This window comes from Sinocyclocheilus grahami, unplaced genomic scaffold (genome assembly GCF_001515645.1).
Source record: "Sinocyclocheilus grahami isolate Dianchi unplaced genomic scaffold, SAMN03320097.WGS_v1.1 scaffold948.1, whole genome shotgun sequence".
Classification (NCBI taxonomy): Eukaryota; Metazoa; Chordata; class Actinopteri; order Cypriniformes; family Cyprinidae; genus Sinocyclocheilus; species Sinocyclocheilus grahami.
In genome coordinates, this window is record NW_015506127.1 from 259,538 (window position 1) to 284,039 (window position 24,502).

General features: G+C 38.7%; 1 protein-coding gene across 1 annotated transcript in view; it reads right to left on the reverse strand.

Annotated features, from left to right (window-relative positions):
• Positions 1 to 24,502, reverse strand: part of LOC107564582 (neurexin-2-like) — a gene marked incomplete at its 3' end in the record, with an annotated part of 375,377 nt that overhangs the window by 248,063 nt on the left and 102,812 nt on the right. The window contains exon 3 of the mRNA XM_016249689.1: positions 4,354 to 4,371. Within this exon, the coding sequence (XP_016105175.1) occupies positions 4,354 to 4,371 (18 nt within the window). The remainder of the gene's footprint in view (positions 1 to 4,353; positions 4,372 to 24,502) is intronic.

Genomic DNA, 24,502 nt, shown 5'->3' on the forward strand with positions numbered 1-24,502 from the left:
ATTTCTACTAGGGTTGTAAAAAATTTTTCGAATTTCGAATATTCGTAGAATTTAAAATAAAAATCCACATTCTAAAGCGAAAACGTTGCATTCGGATTATAGGTGTGTGTCGGGCAGCTTTATCAGTGCAGCACGAGATGAGATGACGATGTAAGTGTCGTTGCATTATAATGTGTTTGTTAGCATATCCAGTTGAAGCCACTAGATGCGGCGCTGCGGCTTTGTTCATTACAAATATTGCAGGAAAAGAGAACATCAATGCGGAGAAAGTCTTGTTTACATCAAAACTGAAACCAAGCGTTCACACAGAACACATATTTCGCACATTTTCTAGAGGAACATCTATCAGCGTTGCACTCGCGTCTCGCACAAGAGAGCCGCATGTTTAGAAAGCCATGGAAAATTAATGCAAGTTCAACTTTGAAAAAACATATCTCGAGAAAAATGTACTCTGTGTGATTGGCTTTCAGTTCTTCGTATTAAACTATGCATACATACATGATGCTGTTTTGTTTATAGTTGTTTATGCAACTTAATTAATTATATATGGTTTATAAACATTATTTTAAACATTATGCACTTTTTTCACAGATAGTCATGTTATCTTATGCTTTGAATAAATGTGCATTAGTAATATTTTGCTCGACGCGCCCTCTTGTGGCCTCAGGAGAGAAGCCAAAAGCTTTTCTTCACCCTAACTGAAATTATGCATTTTAAATTCGAATATGATTAGTAAATAATATTTAAATACAAAATTCAAATTTGGTTTTTCAGCCATTTTGACAGCCCTAATTTCTACTAGTGAACGGCAGCAGACAGACTCGTGTGACAGTCAGATTCAGCGGCACGTTCCTCACGTTTACTCTCAATAACAGCACAAAGCGTGCCAGCAGCAGCGCAGAGCATGAGCAGACGTGTCACTCAGTCATTACATCACAGGACGGAGACGTGTCATTTCCTGCTGCAGGTCGTCACATGACATGTTTGCCCACACTGAAGCGCTCCAAAGGTCAGAGCAATTACAGCGAGCGTATGACATTTACACGGAGGACGAGTCGCTTTAAAACCATCATAAAATATGCGTGAAAGGCTTTTCAAAGTGACGGATTGAAGAGTTTCATCAGAGCGATAACGTGGGTGATTCAGGCATTCTCTGCTCCAGACGTGTGTGTGTGTGATGACTGTGAATGAACACACACTTACTGCTTTAACACACAACAAAACTGTCTGAAAATCACCGTCTAGATTTCTGTCTCTGGTCACGCTGACGTCGAGGCAGACACTGAAGAACACGGACATTAAACTGAGACTGAACAACTACATCAGGACCGAGCTACAGGATGGAGCAGCAATACATTATGGAAAGATAAAACAGGTAAATACGAGTAAAACAAGTAACGAATGGACAACTATTTCAAGCGGTCAATTATTATTTCTACGGGTCAGTATTTGAAGAGCCACTCAGAGACATGTCGTCACGTTCATTAAACATCAGCATGAACCTCAAACCACAGACTGTTCACTGCTGCTGGTTTATAAATGACAAACACACGACTAGATGAATAAAACATCAATATTAATGCATTCAGATCTATGAGCAGTGTTAGATCAAACCAAAGCTGGACTTATACAAGACACAGATATCTTCTCATTTCTACAAAGAACCACAACAAACAGTCTCATCTGTAAAATTGCACAAACCCATAACATACAGAATGACAAAAATTCACTCTGGTCTGCTCTGGAGAATGTTCTGAACTAATCCATAATCTGGTTTAGTTGATCCACTCTAATCTGTGATAACGGCAAACTTTAATCTCATATCTACTGAGGACATCAGGCTTCCAGTTTACGGCCAAGAGAGGAGGAAATATCCAAGATCCTCCACCCGTCATGAGGTTTAATCCCGAATGTTCCAGAGGGAACGATCATTAGCTGGGATCGGCCAGATAAGGACAGCAGCCCGATCAGACAAACAAACCAATCGGCCGTGACCAGAAGAAACAGCTCTTCTGAGCTCCCAGAAGCTCTGAACTACTGCCGAATAAACGGCTAAAATACTTACAAACTCATTCTAGGCGACTCCATGTTCCTGTACGCCAGCGTTCTGCGCTCGTATGCGGTTAGGAAACACAGGTGACAGGTTTCGGAGCAGAACGGGGTCACGGCGTTCCCAGCTCATCCATTTGCGTGGCTTTTCTCTGTCAGACGAGAGTCTCCTTCCCCACAGGCACCTGAGAGACGCTGGATCTCATCAATCTAACCACACCTTCTGAGCACCCGGTCAGAGCCGCTAATTACACCAACCCTGGAAATAGGGCATCCAAGACCGAGCCGAAATCTAGGTTGGTCAACAATTAGCCATCCGGCTAAAAGTACGGCTGTCTGTGGAGGACCGACCGGCGTTCATTAACTCACTCATAACAACCGGCGGGCTATCAGACTATTTGCTATTCACATTTGTCACAGCCAATTTCCACATTAACATCCCTACCACAAGATCAGGACAAAAGATTGCCTGACAACGATCTGAAAGAGACATTGTACCTGAAAACTGGTTTTGCTAACTGAAAATAAAACTGAAACCTGTGATGTGGAACTGATTAGAATTAGAAGCATAACAATTGGAACTGATTAGAAGCATAAAAAAGTTTTGTATAAATATCATCCACAAATTATCTTTTTTACATCAGTAACTCGCCATCATAACAGACTTTCATAAAGCATATTTTGAAGAACGTTGGGAACCAAACAACATTGGAGCCCACTGACTTTCATTACATGGGCGAGAAAACCACACGTGGAGACATTTCTCAAAAGTCCCTTTGAATAAAATCATCTGCCAAATGCATGAATGTAAATGTAATGAAACTCTGTTTGAAGATGATAGAACTGTTTCAAGACCTGAAGCTGATTAATAAAATGGCCTTTTTGCAATCCAGGTAAGAATCTAATGAACTCTTGCAGGTTTAGTTAAATCACAGATAATCAGTCAAATAACGGGCAAAAATGAGCTGACTCTTCAAATATCAGAGGTTTGCATACTAATTACCACATTAACGGTCCGTACTAGTCTTCTGGAGTTTGCAGGAATGATCTAATCAGTGTGTTCAGTGTTCATGTGAGCTCCAGTGCTGCTCGTCTCGCTCTCTGTCTGTATCTTACAGATGCTCATATACAAGCAGCAGATGTTTTAATCCACAGCCCCTGTCTGACCGCTTCTGTGGATCAGAGTCCAGCGTGTCCGGGTCAGCGCTGAGATCTCTAGAGCCTCTCTAGTTTACTGACTGACCGGCACAACGCCAGCAGACGTCACACTTGAAGACTTAATATGTATTTGCTAACATTTGTTTACACTTATACATTTTTACATTTTAATCTGAACTCAACCAGGCCAGCCCAGAAAAGGTATATATTGGCTGAAAATGATTATTGTTCTCTATAGTTGTGTTCTTTTCTACTTGAAACATTTATTTACGTCATACAATTGTGTCTATTGTTTTATTGTATTTAAATGTTCTTTTTGCTGCTAAAATTGTTATTAAGAGGAAAAGGCTTAATGTTTTTGTAACATAATTCAATACCGTAATAAAAGCTTCAATTATTGTGACGTGAAATTTGATATGCCTGAAAATGATTTTCCAATGGTGCTTAAGCTCTTGCTGCTCAGACATTAATGCAAATTTCCAGCTTCACTATTATCAGATTTGTGCAAATCAATCTGAAAACACCGTCTGGATAACATCCATGAGGATGCTGCCAATGAAGAGCGTTCTGCCATCATCATCATCATCAGCTCACGCACACACACACATCTGCTCTGTTGCCATAGCGACGTGCCTCCCGAGGCATGCTGGGTAGAGAGGGGTAATCCATCAGCGGTGTCCTGATAGCGGGAAAACATCCAGATACCTGCGCCTTATCCCCAAACACCAAACACAGCGCCATCAATTACGCAGACAAATCCAGCCTGCGGGGGAATTATGGGTAAATACATCTGGCCCTCGACGGACGCGAGCAGAGTTTGGTCTCGCGTCATATCTGTCAGAGTGACACCGTCGGGAGGGTTTAACCTTTGACCTCAGAGAATCATGTGAGAACTGATCTACACGACCACAAAACAACCGCACTGACAGCTGCATCTGCTCCATTTCCACTGATCGAAAAGTAAAAATCAAACCAACTCATAAGAAGAAAAGAAACAAAGGAGGAAGAGTAAATCTCGCTCCGCAGCAAATCAAAGCCCCCAGAAGTCGCCAAAACCGCAGTCCAATCTGAGAGCGGCCTGGCTGCCGCCGACACCAATCCTCACCATCACACAGCATCTTTAACCGTTATTAATCAGCCGCTTACCTTCCACAGCGTACTCTTCTGTTCCCGGACCGCACCGAGGAGAGAAAGAGAGAGAAAGACAGAGTTAGTGCCATGCTTCACAGTCACACATCTGACAATCACACACCAGTCTTTCACTGGAGAACTGACCCGCTCAAAGCCAGCGAGCGAGAGAAGACGAAACGTCAGGCAGTGAAAGACAATAGCATATATGAGTTTCACATTTAAGCGTGTTTCACACGGGTCAAACGCTCATTAGAGGCGCTTCTACTTCAGCGCCCCACTCGCTCTCGCACCAGATTCATCAGTGTCTAGTTGTGATATTGACCTGAGAGACGTTTAGCAGCTCAGCTGAATTAGGTTAATTACTGCAAAACTGTTGGCAAAGTTCAGGAGAACAGGCCTCCAGCGCGAGCGGCTCAATCTGTTCACACCGTAAGCCTTAAGGTCTTTGCACACCGACTCCGAAATGTTTGCACATTAAAAAATGAATATGACCTCACGTGTCAATCACGTTTACACTCTGCATTTTGATAGGAAAGGATGACGAATACGAAAAAACATAACAACAAAACAAACAGTCTCAGTGTGCAAGGACCTTTAGTGATCAACTCTGATTTACTGCTCAGATCCAAATCAAAACGGAATAACACACTGTTATGAAGAACAGATCTGAGTCACAAATCTATCTGAACAGAGCCTCTGACACGTTCACAGTATTGATCTCTGCTCATTTGAGCCACCTGACATCAACTTCAGCCAATCACAGGAGTTTAGGGCGGGACTAACTGTTTGACTGACCAATAGTGTACGACTCATACTATATCTGGGATCATTTTAAATGGCACAAACAGTAAGTGTAGTATGTGCATATGCTGTCCTGAATTCATCTGCCTGCGTTTCAAAGGGACAGTTCACCAAAAATGATCATTTCGTCACCATTTATGGGCACTCATGTGGCTTCAAACTTGTAGGACTCCCTTTCTTCTTGGGAACCAGATTACACTGGACCCATTAACTCTCATTACACGGAGAAAAAACACACTGAGACATTTCTCAAAATATCTTCTTTTGTGTTCCACTGAAGAAAGTAAGTTATTTTTTTATTTGATTTACTGAGCAGGGGAAACACACAGAGAGCGCAGCAGTGATCTGAGCAGAGCGCTCGGCGCTGACAGCTCTAAACTCTTGCGTCTGTGTGAGTGTGAAGGTCATGACTACAGTCAAATGAAATGAACGCTCAAAACACACTTCAAATGTCAGTCCAAAGACACGCAGGCTCTGTGATGTGTTCAGCTCGGATAAACACTGCAGAATCATCAAACTTCACTGTAACTCTACAAACACTGAGCAATCTATTGCAGTCTACGACTACATTCATTACATGAAAACGTAATGTAAATGAAATGAAATCAACAGCATTCTTGCGGAGAAAAACCCTGCAATGAAGATTTATTGTCTCTGGTTCATCATCAGCTGGAAGCTGAGCCACATTCAGTGTTGTTCTGAATCCCAGGCCGTTCGCTGTGTTTCCTCTAGTAGGATCTACAAACTCACACTTCAGTTCCCACTGATATACACACTAGTCATTTACATGAAGACTTGTGCTTCTTTCTATAATTTACACACACACACACACACACACACACACACACAGGTATATTATTGCTTCATTTGTTCCACAAGAACTCATGCATGATGCAAAAATATCTCAACCAATGGATGTCATTATTTTCACAATTACTAACACTGACCAACAAATCATCTGAGGAAGCAGCAGCAGAAGAACAATAAAAAGAAGAAACACAAGAGCGAGAAAACAAGCAGAAGAAAGAAAGGAAGGAAGGAAGCAGCAGAAGAACACAAAGCATTCGAGGATTCAGCATCAGTGTGGCAGCAGCACTTCAGCGCTCCACTGACACCTAAATAGGGATGTAACCATTCACTCAACTCACGATTCGATTTAGATTTTTTTTTTTTTTTTTTACAAAATGAGATTTAAGACAAATTATAAATTAAATGTGTCCTTTTATTATTGTTTGGACAAAATGCTGCACGTTTCTTTGTGAAATTGAAATATAACTATAATACTATACTAATATAGCACTTGCATATTATTGCTCTTTTGTTGGTTTTGATCGCTTCTGTTGTCCTCATTTGTAAGTCGCTTTGGATAAAAGCTTCTGCTAAATAACTACATTTTAATATAATGTAAATGTAAATAACAAAACTACACTGAAAACAAGCCTCAAATAAATAAGTAACACAAATAAAATAAATCTCTTCATATAAACAAACTGAGGCTTTGTCTGTGCTCTTAACATTTAAACTTAGAAGCAAACACTGCGTTTTAATCATCATCCAAACAAAGATGCTGCTTACATGCAACACCAGCAGTTTTTAACCTAAATTAGACTAATTTCGAAATTTGAAGCAAAAACAGAATGACTTGAGTTTTGTGAAACTATGCATAAAAATATCTGCATGAAACCGAAACAGCAGACGAGCTGAACGAGACGCAGATGCACTCTCTGCCAGCAGGTGGCGCTTAAAGCCTTTCCTTGGTTACCGCTGTAAACAAAGCAGCGCTGCGCTTATGAACGGCAATGATACAGTGTTTCCTTGGTTACCGCTGTAAACAAAGCAGCGCTGCACTAATGAACTTTAATATGCATTATACAGAGGCAAGAGGAAAAGAAAAAATACCATCTAAACTTTTCTAAAGACAGTAAGTTCCCCTCAGACATGCATTCATATAAACTCCTGCCCCTAAATTAATCAGGATTTGTTTAGCATCTCAACCGATTTGAATCGTCACATATTCGAATCGATTTTCAACCGGCTCGCAGTTTATCGTTACATCCTTACACCTAAACATCCCAAAATCCAGAGGATGAGATAAAATAATAATAAGACATGAAACAGAAGTTACTAGGAGCACTAGCAGTGATCATCCATCACTTCTGCTGCATCAGCACTCCGGCTAATGCTTGAGTTCTCCAGTGAAACACCAGCCGTCAGTCTCGTCTGAAGACGCTTCGCTGCAGGCAGAGCAGGAGCGACTTTACTGTCAGACAGCAGATGTGTCAGGAGGCCCGTCGAGCCCTGTAGCAGCGTACACACACACACACACACACACACACAACTACAACAAAACACACACACACACACAACTACAACAAAACACACACACACACACACACACATACAAACAAACACACACACTGTCTACAGTCACTTTCCACTAGCATTAAAATGGGCTTCATGCAGTACAGAAAAGCAGCTGTTGACGGTAGAGCTCACTGATGTACAACAAACACACACACACACACACACACAACTACAACAACACACAACTAGGCCTGGGTGATAAAACGGTATCGATATTAATCGACGGTACACCTTCTTCGATAACGATAGAAAAATTGTTTGATATAGCGCACGATATAGTCACGTGCTCTGAGTGATGCAGACAGCTCACACAAACACAAACACATGCTGAAATGAGTGCTGTGCTGCCTGTGATGAGGATATTGTGAATAAAGATTGAATATTAGTCGAATTTAAAATAAACATTTGCATTTGAATGCTAGGTGTGCGTCAGGGAGCGTCATCAGTGGAGCGATATGCGGGGATGATGATGTAAGTGACGTTGTTGCATTTGAATGTGTTGTTAGTCTAGCCCACGAGACACGCCGCTGCTGCGTTATTCATTCAAAATATTAGAGAAATATAGAAGCTCAATGCAGAGAAGATCTTGATTAGGTTAAAACGAAAACAAGCCATTCACACAAAACACATATTTAGCGCATTGCTCTGAGTGATGCAGACAGCTCACACAAACACAAACACATGCTGAAATGAGTGCTGTGCTGCCTGTGATGAGGATATTGTGAATAAAGATTGAATATTAGTCGAATTTAAAATAAACATTTGCATTTGAATGCTAGGTGTGCGTCAGGGAGCGTCATCAGTGGAGCGATATGCGGGGATGATGATGTAAGTGACGTTGTTGCATTTGAATGTGTTGTTAGTCTAGCCCACGAGACACGCCGCTGCTGCGTTATTCATTTAGAGAAAATATAGAAGCTCAATTCCTAGAAGATCTTGATTAGGTTAAAAGCCAAACCAAGCCATTCACACAGAACACATATTCAGCGCATTTTTAGATGGACAAATACGACTGCTGCACTCACGTCTCACACAAGAGATGTATAGAAAGCCATGCAACGTTAAAACAGTTTAAACTTTTAGAAAACACGTTGCGAATTTATTCCTTTTCACTACGTCTCATATGTTTTTAAATGCAGTCTGTGTGATCGGCGCTTCGGTTCTTTGGATTAAGCAATGCATAAATACATGATGCTGTTTTGTTCATAATTGTTTATGCAATTTACGAAATTATATATTTTTTTTTATAGAGTTACTTCCTCGCTTTGACAATTTAATGTGCTGCATTATTTTGCGCCCTCCTGTGGCCTCGGGAGACAAGACAAAAGTTTCCTTCAGACCTATTTAATCTGCATACAAAACATTAGAAATTGATTGTTAAAACAAAATATTTGTTGTTTGTCTCAATAAATTGGGTTAATTTAAAAATGCAGTGGTTAAATGTAAACATTTTTTCTATTGCTCTTTGTTTTAAAAAAGGTTATAAAAAAATGTCAATAATTATCGATACAGAACTATATGAAACATTATATCGTTGATAAATTTTTTAGCTATATCGCCCAGCCCTACACACAACAACAACAACAACACACAATAACAACACACCAAAAACACACAACAACTACAACAACAACACACAAAGACACACAACTACAACAACACACAAAAACACACAAGAAAACTACAACAACACACAATACACAACAACAACAAAAATGACAACAACAACAACTACATCAACGACACACACAACTACAACAACAATGGCACCACACAAAAACACAAATGTGCTCACGGGCACACGACTGCAGAAACGCTCAGACCACAAACACACAACAACAACAACACCACCACACACAACAACAAAACTGACAACAACAACACAAAAACACACAAACGTGTTCACAACACACGACTACAGCGGCTCCACGTGGACAGCGGGTAAAAGATGAGTTAGTTAACGCTGGTAAACTAGTACAGACCTAACTGAACTTCCATTATCTGAAACCGGATGTTCAGTGAGAGAAATAATGAGCGATGCCGGCGGAGTGATAATGTCAGCTGAAGAGACTGGAGATGTGCAGAGGAACGTCACTGACGAATCGTTCATCTAATAATCACACGCTTCTGATACAGCTTGGAGATTTCAAATCATAACAAGCTCTTAATGAGATCCTTAATTTAGCGTACAATGTAAGCACTGCCTCCACATACAGTTACAGCTGTTGAACACACAGCAGCGCATTTGAAATGCATGTGAGAGTAAATATGCTGGAAATCTCTAAATATTCAGTCCTCAGAGCATTCATAGGAAGAAGAAAAAACACTGGTGAATTATTCATTTTCATAAATCTGGCTGTCTCCGGAGGCGAGGCATTGTCTATTAAGATTTCATGATGGCGGCCGTGTGAGTGTTTAGAGCTCAGTGTGGATTCTCCACTGGAAACATGACAAGAACCCAGACAAATCTCACATCACACAGGAGCAAACTCACTGTAACATCACACATCACACAGGAGCAAACGCAGACAAATTACTTCAACATTTTATTAAGATTAGAAAGCTCCAGGACTGACCGATCTTCTGATGAAATAAGGTTGTCTCTGCTCTACAATCACTTCTGGACTGTCCTGAGGATATTAAAAGTTGGATGGCAGCTAATTTTCAACAGTTTAATGACTCTCGGTCCTAGTTTTGGCTCCCCTGATTCCATTACTATGGTAAACAGCAGCGTGGGACCTCTGTCCTACACCTGCAATCACAAGCTAGAAACAGTGTCGTATTTAATTCAGCCCTATATTTGACAGACAAATTAATTCTGCGGTCAAAGGCTGTTTCCATCAACTCCGAACTATTGCTAAATTAAAATCTTTTTTTTTTTTTTTTTTACTTTTAATGATTTGGAGGCTGTAACGCATGCTTTTATTTCATCGAGACCCGATTACTGCAGTGCACTTTATTTGGGCGTTCCGCAGTCTTCTGTCTCACGTCTTCAGCGGTAAATGTGATTCTGCAGGAGTGTGCCGATTCTCTTCAGTCTTCCTCTCATTCAGGAAGCAGTGTAAAGATGTGTGTCTGCAGGAGTGTGTGAGCTTTGGCTCTCGTCTACGTGTCTGAACTCATTTCCCAACAACAGTCTTCATGACCTTCACAATCATTACATCGCGTTCAGTTACTGTGTGAATAAAACTACATCACAACTCTCACGTCCCATCAATGATCAGGCATCTGAACGCTGGACGCTCACACGGAGGAACCATTACCATCCGGATAATAACAATCAATACAGACGTACACTGAACATCTCAGTCTGATGTGCTTCACACAGATGATTTCTCATGATCAGACGTGGATGTTCAGAACCGGAAGGATCTGTCTTGGAAGAACACAGAAGGACAAGCTGATCTATCTCTCTCCAAAAACCTCCTTCTTAAGATGAAAGGAAAGAACACAAACCCAGCGGAGCCGCAGCACTGGCAGAGAAGAATAACGTTTACAGGTTCCATCCTCTCTGTCCATCCACAATTATGACTGCTGTTTACTCAGTCAGACAGCACTATTACTAGTACTCACAGCTGAGAATTAAACACAGACAAGCTTCAGCTTAAATCGCACTGAGGAGACGTGCACTGAGGAAAAATGGTGTAGGATTTACTCTGAAATCGCTAGTAAATAAGTACAAAGAAATGGTAATTACATTGAATTAAACATGAAATTTTGAAGTAGAAAGACTAGAATAATATTTTCTTGTACAATATGCTCTAATCATCTTTATTTACAACACCGAAACATCAATCTGAGCTCTATGGGCCAGCGATTGTCTAAAAGACTGGAAACAGCACCGAAAGCATCGCAGCAGCACACAGCGCTCGCAGGAATATGTTATATGAGTATTATCTCATTAATATTCTCCTGGCGAATTCAGTCGGGGACAATCGGACACTCCAGAGATCGACGGCATCTCCAGAGAAACTTAAACACGCGTCTTCAGAGAGCCTCATCACCGCAGGCAATTAACAGCAGCGATCACGAGTGTGATCTGAAGGTGTAAATCACACTCGACGGCTCTCCAGAGCTTTCCTCCGCTGGAAAACATTCAGCCGCTAGCAGACGATCAGGCCTCGCAGCAGAGCAGGAATATTCACCTTCTGCTTCAGGGGTGAGCGGTGCATTCTGGGATTACCTTCTCAGGTACATCAACATGAAGCCAAGGACGGCTTTATGACGGTTTGGCAGTTCACTAGAATTAGAGACGGAGCCAGTGCATCACAACCAGGGTGGGAGATTGAAGGGACAGTCCACCCAAAATCATGACTCTGTCATCACTTACTCTCCCTAATGTTGTTTCAAACCTGTATGAGTTTCTTTCTTCTGTTGAACCCAAAAGTCAATGACTACCAGCAACTGTTTGGTTCCCAACATTCTTCAAACATCATCTTTTGTGCTCAACAGAGGAAAGAAACTCACACAGGTTTGAAACAATCTAATGGTTGAATTATCAATTTTAAGATGGACAATCGCTTTAAAAACAGAGCTTGTTTATTTCCCACCTGTGTTGAAAGCAGCTAGATTACGCATGACATAAGAACTAATTATATATGCAATACTGTGCATCTAACCCTGGCTGACACTATATAACAGTGTGTGTCCATCAGGACTCCTGATCCTCAGATCTCTGACCGCCGCCAGCAGCTCTCGGCAGATTCTGGGTCATCAGAAGGTTGTTCTGCTGTGATATTAGGGCACATCTTAAAATATACACAGAGCCCAGATATAATGAGGGCGCAGAGACTTCATGACCTGCTGATGGCCAGAAAACCTTGTACAGTAAAGGTTATACTGCTGATAAATGAACACACACACACACACACTCTAAAGCTGTATGTGTGTGTTTGGGCCCGGTCTCACTCAGGACTCAGGTCAGAGGCTCCTCACAGCGGTTCTGATGACCCTCATCTCTCCGTTGTCTGCACAGGGGTCATGAAATGGATAATCAGGACGTCCTTCATATTTACACACATCAGACGTTACTCTACAGTTTGAGGCGATCGCTGGTTCAGTTTAATAGCACTCAAACACATATGGCTCTATTACAGCGCTGGACATCACACACACAGTAGAGGACACTTACTAGACATGCACCGATCGACCGGCCAGGGACCGGAATTAGCCGGTTTTCCTCATGATCGGCCCGGACCGGTGACCAGCGGTCAGTCTGTCGGTTCCGAGCCGGTCTGTTTTGACGTCACACTTACGGCGATTGATAATGTATTTGTGTCGTGCCAGATGAGTCTCGCACAGCTTGAGTGAGTGTGTGAAAGACTCGTGCAGAAAACAAAACAAATGAGCGAAACAGCACACATAGAAACTTACAGATACACACTGCAGTAGTAAATAAATAAATAAAAACAATTATAATATATGATTTAGGTACGCAACATTGCACGAACAAAACGTTTCAACTCGATTGCAATGTGATTGTATACAATGGTAGTTCAATAAACAAGTTACAATTAAGTGGCTTACAGTTTAGACACAATATTGACTGTTTTTGCTCAATTTCTCTGATGAAAATAGTTCCAATCAAAGCCACAGCAGAACTGTTGTGTGTCTCTGAGCAACACAGTGGTGTTTCGTTACTGAATGAATCCATGTTTTTGAACAAATCAAGTGAGTCAATGATTCAGTAACCCATTCATAAAGACAGTCAGCCGTTTGAACGAATCTGTTGAATGAAGGACTAAATGACTCACTCCTTCAAACGATCATTTGATGCCACCTACTGGTTTGGTTTCATATTTAAAACTATCATTGCATTTTTCCCAACATTTATCATTTGTATGTTTAAAAATATTTAAAACATTAATATTATACAATTCTTTATGTATTCGAAAGTTTGCAGTTTAAATGCATTAATGGCACTTCAGCTTCATCAAACAGTCTGTGTAAATTAGTGGTCGACCGATATATCGGCCGATATTTGGCATTTTTTAAATATCGGCATTGGCCGATACATTTTTCTGTTTGGCCGATGTGTTTGAGGCGGGACTTTTATTTTGACGGCGCTGAGAACGGCAGCACCTGAACTCAGTGCTCACATTCTCCCTCTCTTTCGCTGTCGTTGTTCAGTTCCGTCTAATATGGATAGAAGTCTATCTAATAATCAGATAGAACTGTTAAACAAAGGAATTAAAATGTATACAAAAAGTATTATAACGATTGCTTTAGTATTATTAGTAACAGAAAAGCAAACATTATAATACATTCTCATTTGCCGTCAGCATTCAGCAAATACGCATTTATATAATTTAAACAAATCTTTGAATGACTAATGAACATTTAATTTCACAAACCCTGCAGACTTAGTGGAATCTAGTTGAGATCTTGTGAAGTGTGCATGTGTATCCTGCATGATCGCGTGTTCTCTGTGTGACGGTCGGTCCGTGTGAACTGAATGCTGACAGGAGGAGAGTTCAGCTTCACTGGAGACGCGCGATCGACAAACTTTAAACTAGTGATTTCAAATTATGCTACGCTTTATGCATGACCTACTGTCATATTCATGTCATTTTCGTATGTAAAATGAGTGTTACCTTGGCTTTATCTGAGAAAAAAACAAAAAAAAATATTCCCAATGCACACAACCTTCCCAGAATACTGAGTGCCCTGTCGGTTACAGTGTTTACTTCCTTTTTAATTATATTTTTAATTAAATATTTATTTATTTGTGAAAATGCTTTGTCTTCTACAGTATAAGTATGTTTATTTTACACAATTATTTTTAATCCATTTTTATAACGATTGCTTTAGTATTATTAGTAACAGAAAAGCAAACATTATAATACATTCTCATTTGCCGTCAGCATTCAGCAAATACGCATTTATATAATTTAAACAAATCTTTGAATGACTAATGAACATTTAAATTTCACAAACCCTGCAGACTTAGTGGAATCTAGTTGAGATCTTGTGAAGTGTGCATGTGTTTCCTGCATGATCGCGTGTTCTCTGTGTGACGGTCGGTCCGTGTGAACTGAATGCTGACAGGAGGAGAGTTCAGCTTGACTGGAGACGCGCGATCGACAAACTTTAAACTAGTGATTTCAAATTATGCTACGCTTTATGCATGACCTACTGTCATATTCATGTCATTTTCATATGTAAAATGAGTGTTACCTTGGCTTTATCTGAGAAAAAAACAAAAAAAAATATTCCCAATGCACACAACCTTCCCAGAATACTGAGTGCCCTGTCGGTTACAGTGTTTACTTCCTTTTTAATTATATTTTTAATTAAATATTTATTTATTTGTGAAAATGCTTTGTCTTCTACAGTATAAGTATGTTTATTTTACACAATTATTTTTAATCCATTTTCAAATGATTTCAAATCTCTTAAATATAAATTAAAGTAAATAAAATGATATCGGCTTTATATCAGCCATCGGCCACCCTGCTTTCCAAGATATCAGCATCGGCTGTCAAAAAACCCATATCGGTCGACCACTAGTGTACACATCTAATGCCACTTCAGATGCAGCATCTGTGTTTCCTGCAGTGGTAAGATGGAGTTTGTTCATACTGATTTCATTTGAATGGTAACAATTCTACAGTTTGTTATTATTGTTCTGAGTTCATTGAAACAATGTAAGAATTTGATGTGAAAGTTGACACATTTAATAAGGTTAGCGAAAAATGACAACTTAAGAAACAGTGGGAAATGACATCTGTTTTGTTAAATAGTACAGCAACTAATTTTCAGTTAATTGTCATTTCTACCTTTTTTCTAGTCACAGAGCACTTTATTTTGAGAGTTGTTTAAGTGAGAGAACAATTGTAACTTTGTGCAGATTGAGGGAATTGTATTGTTTAATAATTTTTTATCATGTAAATATATTTTTTGGATTAAAAAAAGTATAGATTTTTGTTGGTATATGCTGTCAATTATAGTTTTTAGAAAGAAAATCAGAATCTGCAAAAAAAATCGGTATCGGCCAAGAAAATTGCAATCGGTGCATCTCTAACGTTTACTTGAGGAGACTCCGCCTGAGAGATTTCTATATGAGTATCTGTTAGAATGTGATCAGAGCTGTATTTTCAGCATCGCTACTCCAGTCTTCAGTGTCACATGATCTTCAGAAATCAGTATAATATGCTGATCTGCTGCTCAACAAACATTTCTGATTATTATCAATGTTGAACTACCATTTAAAAGTTTGGGGTAAGAAAATTCAACTTTGCATCATATGAATAAATTACATTTTACAATTGAAAACAGCTATTTTACATTGTTTTTACTGTATTTTTGATCAAATAAATGCCGCCTTGGAGAGCAATAGAGACTTTTCCCACCGGTGTATATTATATACAGAGTTCTGGCATGAAACTCTAGATCTAACTCAATATGACAATGACATCATTATCACATCACAGCTGATTGGTTCTCTCCTGTATCAGTAGCTAATAAGCTCGCTGCTCAACATTCAAATATTTGGCTAATACTTGTGGTAGCAGTTGCAGTGCACTTCAGAAAGCCTCCACCTTCCCCAGCTCCACCTGTATAGATCTGCTATGGGGTGATCATGTATGCTATGGGGGTTATTTATGTATGTTATATGTGCAGCAGCAGTATTTCTTACATGCTCACAGCAAGCTTGTTGTGGATGTATTGGCAGCAGCAGCGTAGCAGATCTATTCCACCAAGACTAACGCCGTCATGTACATTACCATGCCAATCCCTCCGAGAGTTGTCATGACTGAAATATATACAAACCCGATTCCAAAAAAGTTGGGACACTGTACAAATTGTGAGTAAAAAAGGAATGGAATAATTTACAAATCTTTTAAACTTATATTTTATTCACAATAGAATATAGATAACATATCAAATGTTGAAAGTGAGACATTTTGAAATGTCATGCCAAATATTGGCTCATTTTGGATTTCATGAGAGCTACACATTCCAAAAAAGTTGGGACAGGTAGCAATAAGAGGCCGGAAAAGTTAAATGTACATATAAGGAACAGCTGGAAGACCAATTTGCAACTTATTAGGTCAATTGGCAACATAATTGGGTATAAAAAGAGCCTCTCAGAGTGGCAGTGTCTCTCAGAAGTCAAGATGGGCAGAGGATCACCAATTCCCCCAATGCTGCAGCGAAAAATAGTGGAGCAATATCAGAAAGGAGTTTCTCAGAGAAAAATAGCAAAGAGTTTGAAGTTATCATCATCTACAGTGCATAATATCATCAAAAGATTCAGAGAATCTGGAACAATCTCTGTGCGTAAGGGTCAAGGCCGGAAAACCATACTGGATGCCCGTGATCTTCGGGCCCTTAGACGGCACTGCATCACATACAGGAATGCTACTGTAATGGAAATCACAACATGGGCTCAGGAATACTTCCAGAAAACATTGTCGGTGAACCCAATCCACCGTGCCATTCGCCGTTGCCGGCTAAAACTCTATAGGTCAAAAAAGAAGCCATATCTAAACATGATCCAGAAGCGCAGGCGTTTTCTCTGGGCCAAGGCTCATTTAAAATGGACTGTGGCAAAGTGGAAAACTGTTCTGTGGTCAGACGAATCAAAATTTGAAGTTCTTTTTGGAAAACTGGGACGCCATGTCATCCGGACTAAAGAGGACAAGGACAACCCAAGTTGTTATCAGCGCTCAGTTCAGAAGCCTGCATCTCTGATGGTATGGGGTTGCATGAGTGCATGTGGCATGGGCAGCTTACACATCTGGAAAGGCACCATCAATGCTGAAAGGTATATCCAAGTTCTAGAACAACATATGCTCCCATCCAGACGTCGTCTCTTTCAGGGAAGACCTTGCATTTTCCAACATGACAATGCCAGACCACATACTGCATCAATTACAACATCATGGCTGCGTAGAAGGATCCGGGTACTGAAATGGCCAGCCTGCAGTCCAGATCTTTCACCCATAGAAAACATTTGGCGCATCATAAAGAGGAAGATGCGACAAAGAAGACCTAAGACAGTTGAGCAACTAGAAGCCTGTATTAGACAAGAATGGGACAACATTCCTATTCCTAAACTTGAGCAACTTGTCTCCTCAGTCCCCAGACGTTTGCAGACTGTTATAAAAAGAAGAGGGGATGCCACACAGTGGTAAACATGGCCTTGTCCCAACTTTTTTGAGATGTGTTGATGCCATGAAATTTAAAATCAACTTATTTTTCCCTTAAAATGATACATTTTCTCAGTTTAAACATTTGATATGTCATCTATGTTGTATTCTGAATAAAATATTGAAATTTGAAACTTCCACATCATTGCATTCTGTTTTTATTCACAATATGTACAGTGTCCCAACTTTTTTGGAATCGCGTTTGTATTTTTCTAAAGGACAGCAGGCAGTTCAACTGCAGGACAAACAAGGGACTCATGAACATCTATCACTAAACAAAACAAAAACAAGCTGTGGATCATTCAGGTAACAACACCGTATTAACAATCAAGTGTATGTAAACTTTTGAACGGGGTCATTTGTATAAAGTCGACTATTTTTTCTTGTGGACAATATATTGTATGTGAAATATCTGATTCAGGCCAGTACTAAATAAAAAAAATAACATGCATTTTGTATGATCCCTCTTTTGGTAAAATAAGTAACATTTTGCAGATTCTGCAAGGTGTATGTAAACTTTTGATCTTATGTGTGTGTGTGTGTGTGTGTGTGTGTTTGTGTGTTTATATATACAGTATGTGTATATATTTATTCAACAATTTGTCTCCTCCGCATCACCCTGGTGCTATTTTGGAGAATATCCACTGAACGTAAACAGCGTATGCTGTTCTGTGTCAGCTGCGACACACGGATACGTTTTCTACGTTGTTTACGCTTTGATTTGAATGTAAAGAATGTATTCTCGTAGCTTTGTGAAATTACGGTTGAACCCCTGATGTCACATGGATTATTTTTAACGATTTCCTTGCTACGTTTCTGGACCTTGATCGTAGTAGTTCCATTGCTGTCTATAGGAGGGTCAGAGAGCTCTCGGAATTCATCAAAAATATCTTAATTTGTGTTCCGAAGATGAACGGAGGTCTTATGGGTTTTGAACGACATGAGGGTGACTAATTAATGACATCATTTTCCTTTTTGGGTGAACTATCCCTTTAAGCTTAGTGAATATTACGTACAGTAAGCACTAGAACTAGAGACTTGTGCTACTTGGGGTAGTGTTTTAAATAAACTTCAATTTTGCTTTTTTGTGCAAAAATTATCAAAAGGAAAGAAAAGATGCACAGTGGCAAATCGTTTGCATTGTTTTTTGTAGTAATTCTATTGTTTTAATATAGTGTTCAGTACAGTAATTGTCTGTACATATAAATCAGTACTTTAAACTTTTTGTTGTCTAAGAGCTTCGTATAACAACTTAGCAAAAACATATCAGTGGCATAAGATATTTAATTATGTATTATGTAAGATGCTTGTAATCATTGCTTTCATAATTTCTGCTTACATGCAGTCATAATCTACTTATGTGATTTGTATTATCCAGGAACTGTACAAATACTATGGCATATGAACATTACTCTTTTTATTTGTAACAAAGTAACATGCATTTTCTGTAAAGCTGTATGGAAATATGTATTGTGAAAAGCACTATACAAATAAACTAATTGTATTTGAATTCTAGATATGTATACAACTTATTTGTGTGTGTGTGTGTGTGTGTGTAGGCCTATACTGTATATATATATATATATATATATATATACAAAATTAGCTGGCCCAGATCCGGCATGGCGCTGGAAGAGCCTCTCAGAGTGGCAGTGTCTCTCAGAAGTCAAGATGGGCAGAGGATCACCAATTCCCCCAATGCTGCGGCGAAAAATAGTGGAGCAATATCAGAAAGGAGTTTCTCAGAGAAAAATTGCAAAGAGTTTGAAGTTATCATCATCTACAGTGCATAATATCATCCAAAGATTCAGAGAATCTGGAACAATCTCTGTGCGTAAGGGTCAAGGCCTGAAAACCATACTGGATGCCCGTGATCTTCGGGCCCTTAGACGGCACTGCATCACATACAGGAATGCTACTGTAATGGAAATCACAACATGGGCTCAGGAATACTTCCAGAAAATATTGTCGGTGAACACAATCCACCGTGCCATTCGCCGTTGCCGGCTAAAACTCTATAGGTCAAAAAAGAAGCCATATCTAAATATGATCCAGAAGCGCAGGTGTTTTCTCTGGGCCAAGGCTCATTTAAAATGGACTGTGGCAAAGTGGAAAACTGTTCTGTGGTCAGACGAATCAAAATTTGAAGTTCTTTTTGGAAAACTGGGACGCCATGTCATCCGGACTAAAGAGGACAAGGACAACCCAAGTTGTTATCAGCGCTCGGTTCAGAAGCCTGCATCTCTGATGGTATGGGGTTGCATGAGTGCGTGTGGCATGGGCAGCTTACACATCTGGACAGGCACCATCAATGCTGAAAGGTATATCCAAGTTTTAGAACAACATATGCTCCCATCCAGATGTCGTCTCTTTCAGGGAAGACCTTGCATTTTCCAACATGACAATGCCAGACCACATACTGCATCAATTACAACATCATGGCTGTGTAGAAGGATCCGGGTACTGAAATGGCCAGCCTGCAGTCCGGATCTTTCACCCATAGAAAACATTTGGTGCATCATAAAGAGGAAGATGCGACAAAGAAGACCTAAGACAGTTGAGCAACTAGAAGCCTGTATTAGACAAGAATGGGACAACATTCCTATTCCTAAACTTGAGCAGCTTGTCTCCTCAGACCCCAGACGTTTGCAGACTGTTATAAAAAGAAGAGGGGATGCCACACAGTGGTAAACATGGCCTTGTCCCAACTTTTTTGAGATGTGTTGATGCCATGAAATTTAAAATCAACTTATTTTTCCCTTAAAATGATACATTTTCTTAGTTTAAACATTTGATATGTCATCTATGTTGTATTCTGAATCAAATATTGAAATTTGAAACTTCCACATCATTGCATTCTGTTTTTATTCACAATTTGTACAGTGTCCCAACTTTTTTGGAATTGGGTTTGTATAAGGATCTGAATTACATTCATGACCCCTTCAATACAGAGAATATGAGTCAGAGCACTGCGTTCTAGATTTGTGCAAAATAGCAGTCTAGCTTCATGTGAATTCAACTCAACCTGACAAAATAATGGAACAGAAGTCCAGATGTTTGTGTCACGACTCCACTGGACTGAACAAACCCTGAGCAACAAGCCAGACCTTCACTGCCATAGAGAACATCAGCGTTATCACTCTTTATGTACATCAGAAGCGCAAAATCAATTCATTACGGGCAGCAAACCGCTGTAGAAATGCTGAAACCATTCATGCTCCTCATCAGGAGCTTTGGCTTGTTTGGCAGTAAAATATTTAATTCAGGTTTCTTTAACACTTTAAGCAGCCACCGAAGTTTTATTGCCCATGTGATTTCTGTTTTATCTCATTCCCATAATGTAAACACACACACACACACACACACACACAGTCACTCCCAGCCCAGAACACATTTCTACAGATCTCAGGTCAACTCAGACCAAATCTAACCTAATCCATCAATGTTGAAAACAGTTGTGCTGCTCAATGTTTTTGTGGAAACTGTGAATATGTTTATTTTTCAGGATTCACAGATTGGATGTTGTGTTGTGTGTTGTGTGTTGTGTGTTGTGTGTTGTGTTATGTGTTATGTGTTATGTGTTATGTGTGTTGTGTTGTGTGTTATGTGTTATGTGTTATGTGTTGTGTTATGTGTTGTGTGATGTGTTGTGTTATGTGTTGTGTTATGTGTTGTGTTATGTGTTGTGTTGTGTTATGTGTTGTTATATTATGTGTTTGTTATGATATGTGTTGTTGTTGTTATGTTGTTATGTTATGTGTTATGTTATGTTTTGTGTTGTTGTTATGTTATGTGTTGTGTTATGTTATGTGTTGTGTTATGTTATGTGTTGTTATGTTATGTCATGTTATATTATGTGTTTGTTATGTTATGTGTTGTTGTTATGTTGTTATGTTATGTGTTATGTTATGTTATGTTATGTGTTGTTATGTTATGTCATGTTATATTATGTGTTTGTTATGTTATGTGTTGTTGTTGTTATGTTGTTATGTTATGTGTTATGTTATGTGTTATGTTATGTGTTGTTGTTATGTTGTTATGTTATGTGTTGTTATGCTATGTCATGTTATATTATGTGTTTGTTATGTTATGTGTTGTTGTTGTTATGTTGTTATGTTATGTGTTATGTTATGTGTTATGTTATGTGTTATGTTATGTGTTGTTGTTATGTTGTTATGTTATGTGTTTGTTATGTTATGTGTTGTTGTTATGTTGTTATGTTATGTGTTGTTATGTTATATGTTATGTTATATGTTATGTTATGTCATATGTTATGCATTTATGTTATATGTTATGTGTTGTTGTTATGTTATGTTTGATGTATGTTATGTTTTATGTATGTTATGTGTTTGTTATGTTATGTGTTATGTTATGTGTTGTTATGTGTTATGTTATGTTATGTGTTGTTGTTATGTTATGTTATGTGTTGTTATGTTATATGTTATGTTATATGTTATGTGTTTGTTATGTTATGTTATGTGTTGTTGTTATGTTATGTTATGTGTTGTTATGTTATATGTTATGTTATATGTTATGTGTTTGTTATGTTATGTTATGTGTTGTTGTTATGTTATGTTATGTGTTGTTATGTTATATGTTATGTTATATGTTATGTGTTTGTTATGTTATGTTATGTGTTGTTGTTATGTTATGTTATGTGTTGTTATGTTATATGTTATGTTATATGTTATGTGTTTGTTATGTTATGTTATGTGTTGTTGTTATGTTATGTTTTATGTATGTTATGTGTTATATGTTTGTTATGTTATGTGTTGTTATGTTATGTTATGTGTTATGTATGTTATGTGTTATGTTATGTTATATGTTGTGTTATGTGTTTGTTATGTGTTGTTGTTATGTTATGTGTTATGTTATATGTTATGTGTTATGTATGTTATGTGTTATGTTATGTTATGTGTTTGTTATGTGTTGTTGTTATGTTATGTGTTATGTTATATGTTATGTGTTATGTATTTGTTATGGTATGTGTTGTTGTTGTTATGTTATGTGTTATGTGTTTATGTTATGTGTTATGTTTTGTGTGTTTGTTATGTGTTATGTATGTTATGTGTTATGTGATGTTATATGTTATGTGTTGTGTGTTTGTTTTGTTATGTGTTGTTGTTATGTTATGTTTTATGTATGTTATGTGTTATATGTTTGTTATGTTATGTGTTGTTATGTTATGTTATGTGTTATGTATGTTATGTGTTATGTTATGTTATATGTTGTGTTATGTGTTTGTTATGTGTTGTTGTTATGTTATGTGTTATGTTATATGTTATGTGTTATGTATGTTATGTGTTATGTTATGTTATGTGTTTGTTATGTGTTGTTGTTATGTTATGTGTTATGTTATATGTTATGTGTTATGTATTTGTTATGGTATGTGTTGTTGTTGTTATGTTATGTGTTATGTGTTTATGTTATGTGTTATGTTTTGTGTGTTTGTTATGTGTTATGTATGTTATGTGTTATGTGATGTTATATGTTATGTGTTGTGTGTTTGTTTTGTTATGTGTTGTTATTATGTTATGTGTTATGTATGTTATGTGATGTTATATGTTATGTGTTTGTTATGTTATGTCTTATGTATGTTGTGTTATATGTTATATGTTATGTGTTTGTTATGTTATGTGTTGTTGTTGTTGTTATGTTATGTGTTATGTCTTTGTTATGTTATGTCTTTGTTATGTTATGTGTTGTTGTTATGTTATGTGTTGTTATGTGTTATGTGTTTATATGTGTTGTGTGTTTGTTATGTGTTGTTGTGTGTTTATGTTATGTTATGTGTTGTTGTTATGTGTTGTGTGTTTGTTATGTTATGTGTTGTTATGTTATGTGTTGTGTTATGTTATGTGTTGTAGGATATCAGACCGAATCAGACAATCTAAGATTTGGTCAAAACATGGTTGAGGCACGAGGAGTCAAAACATTCCACAAGAGGCCCAAGACAACAGGATGTCATAAATCAGACCCGAGCACTAGCCAGTCTGAAGCAAGGCTAACAAACTCTTTCACAGAACAGCTTTCAACATTAACACAAAAGGAACACACTGATCATAACAACTCAGGAAGGAGATTGTCAATTTTGGGGGCAAGTTATCAAGAATAATGGTCAAAAGAGATGCACAGCGTGACCGTCACATGGAAACATGTGATAGTGATCACAAGCTCTTCGGATTGACTTTTCACCCCACCTCACGACAAAGAACAGACTTTCAGAGATTCCTACAGACCACTTAATCTCTGGTCTTCATGCATTCACAGAATGGCGCGGAAACTGCCTTTCCATGCACCTAAATGACACTAAAAGGACTCAAGCAACTAATCATTGCTATATATATAACCCCATATCATGTATGTAACCCACATGTGACTTATCAGGTCTTAATCATTTATTGTGAATGTATTTTGAATAACTATTGAATAGTTTAAGAATTGCTATTCATGTTTAGTATGTGTGTGTTTGAATCGTCATGCTTGAAACGTTTCTTCCAATCAATTCAAACGACTTTGGGGAAGTCGTGGCCTAATGGTTAGAGAGTCGAACTCGTAACCCAAAGGTTGTGGGTTCGAGTCTCGTACCTGCAGGGATTGTAGGTGGGGGGAGTGAATGTACAGCGCTCTCTCCCACCTTCAATACCACGACTGAGGTGCCCTTGAGCAAGGCACCGAACCCCCAACTGCTCCCCGGGCGCCGCAGCATAAATGGCTGCCCACTGCTCCGGGTGTGTGTTCACGGTTTGTGTGTGTTCACTGCTGTGTGTGTGCACTTTGGATGGGTAAATGCAGAGCACTAATTCCGAGTATGGGTCACCATACTTGGCCACATGTCACGTCAC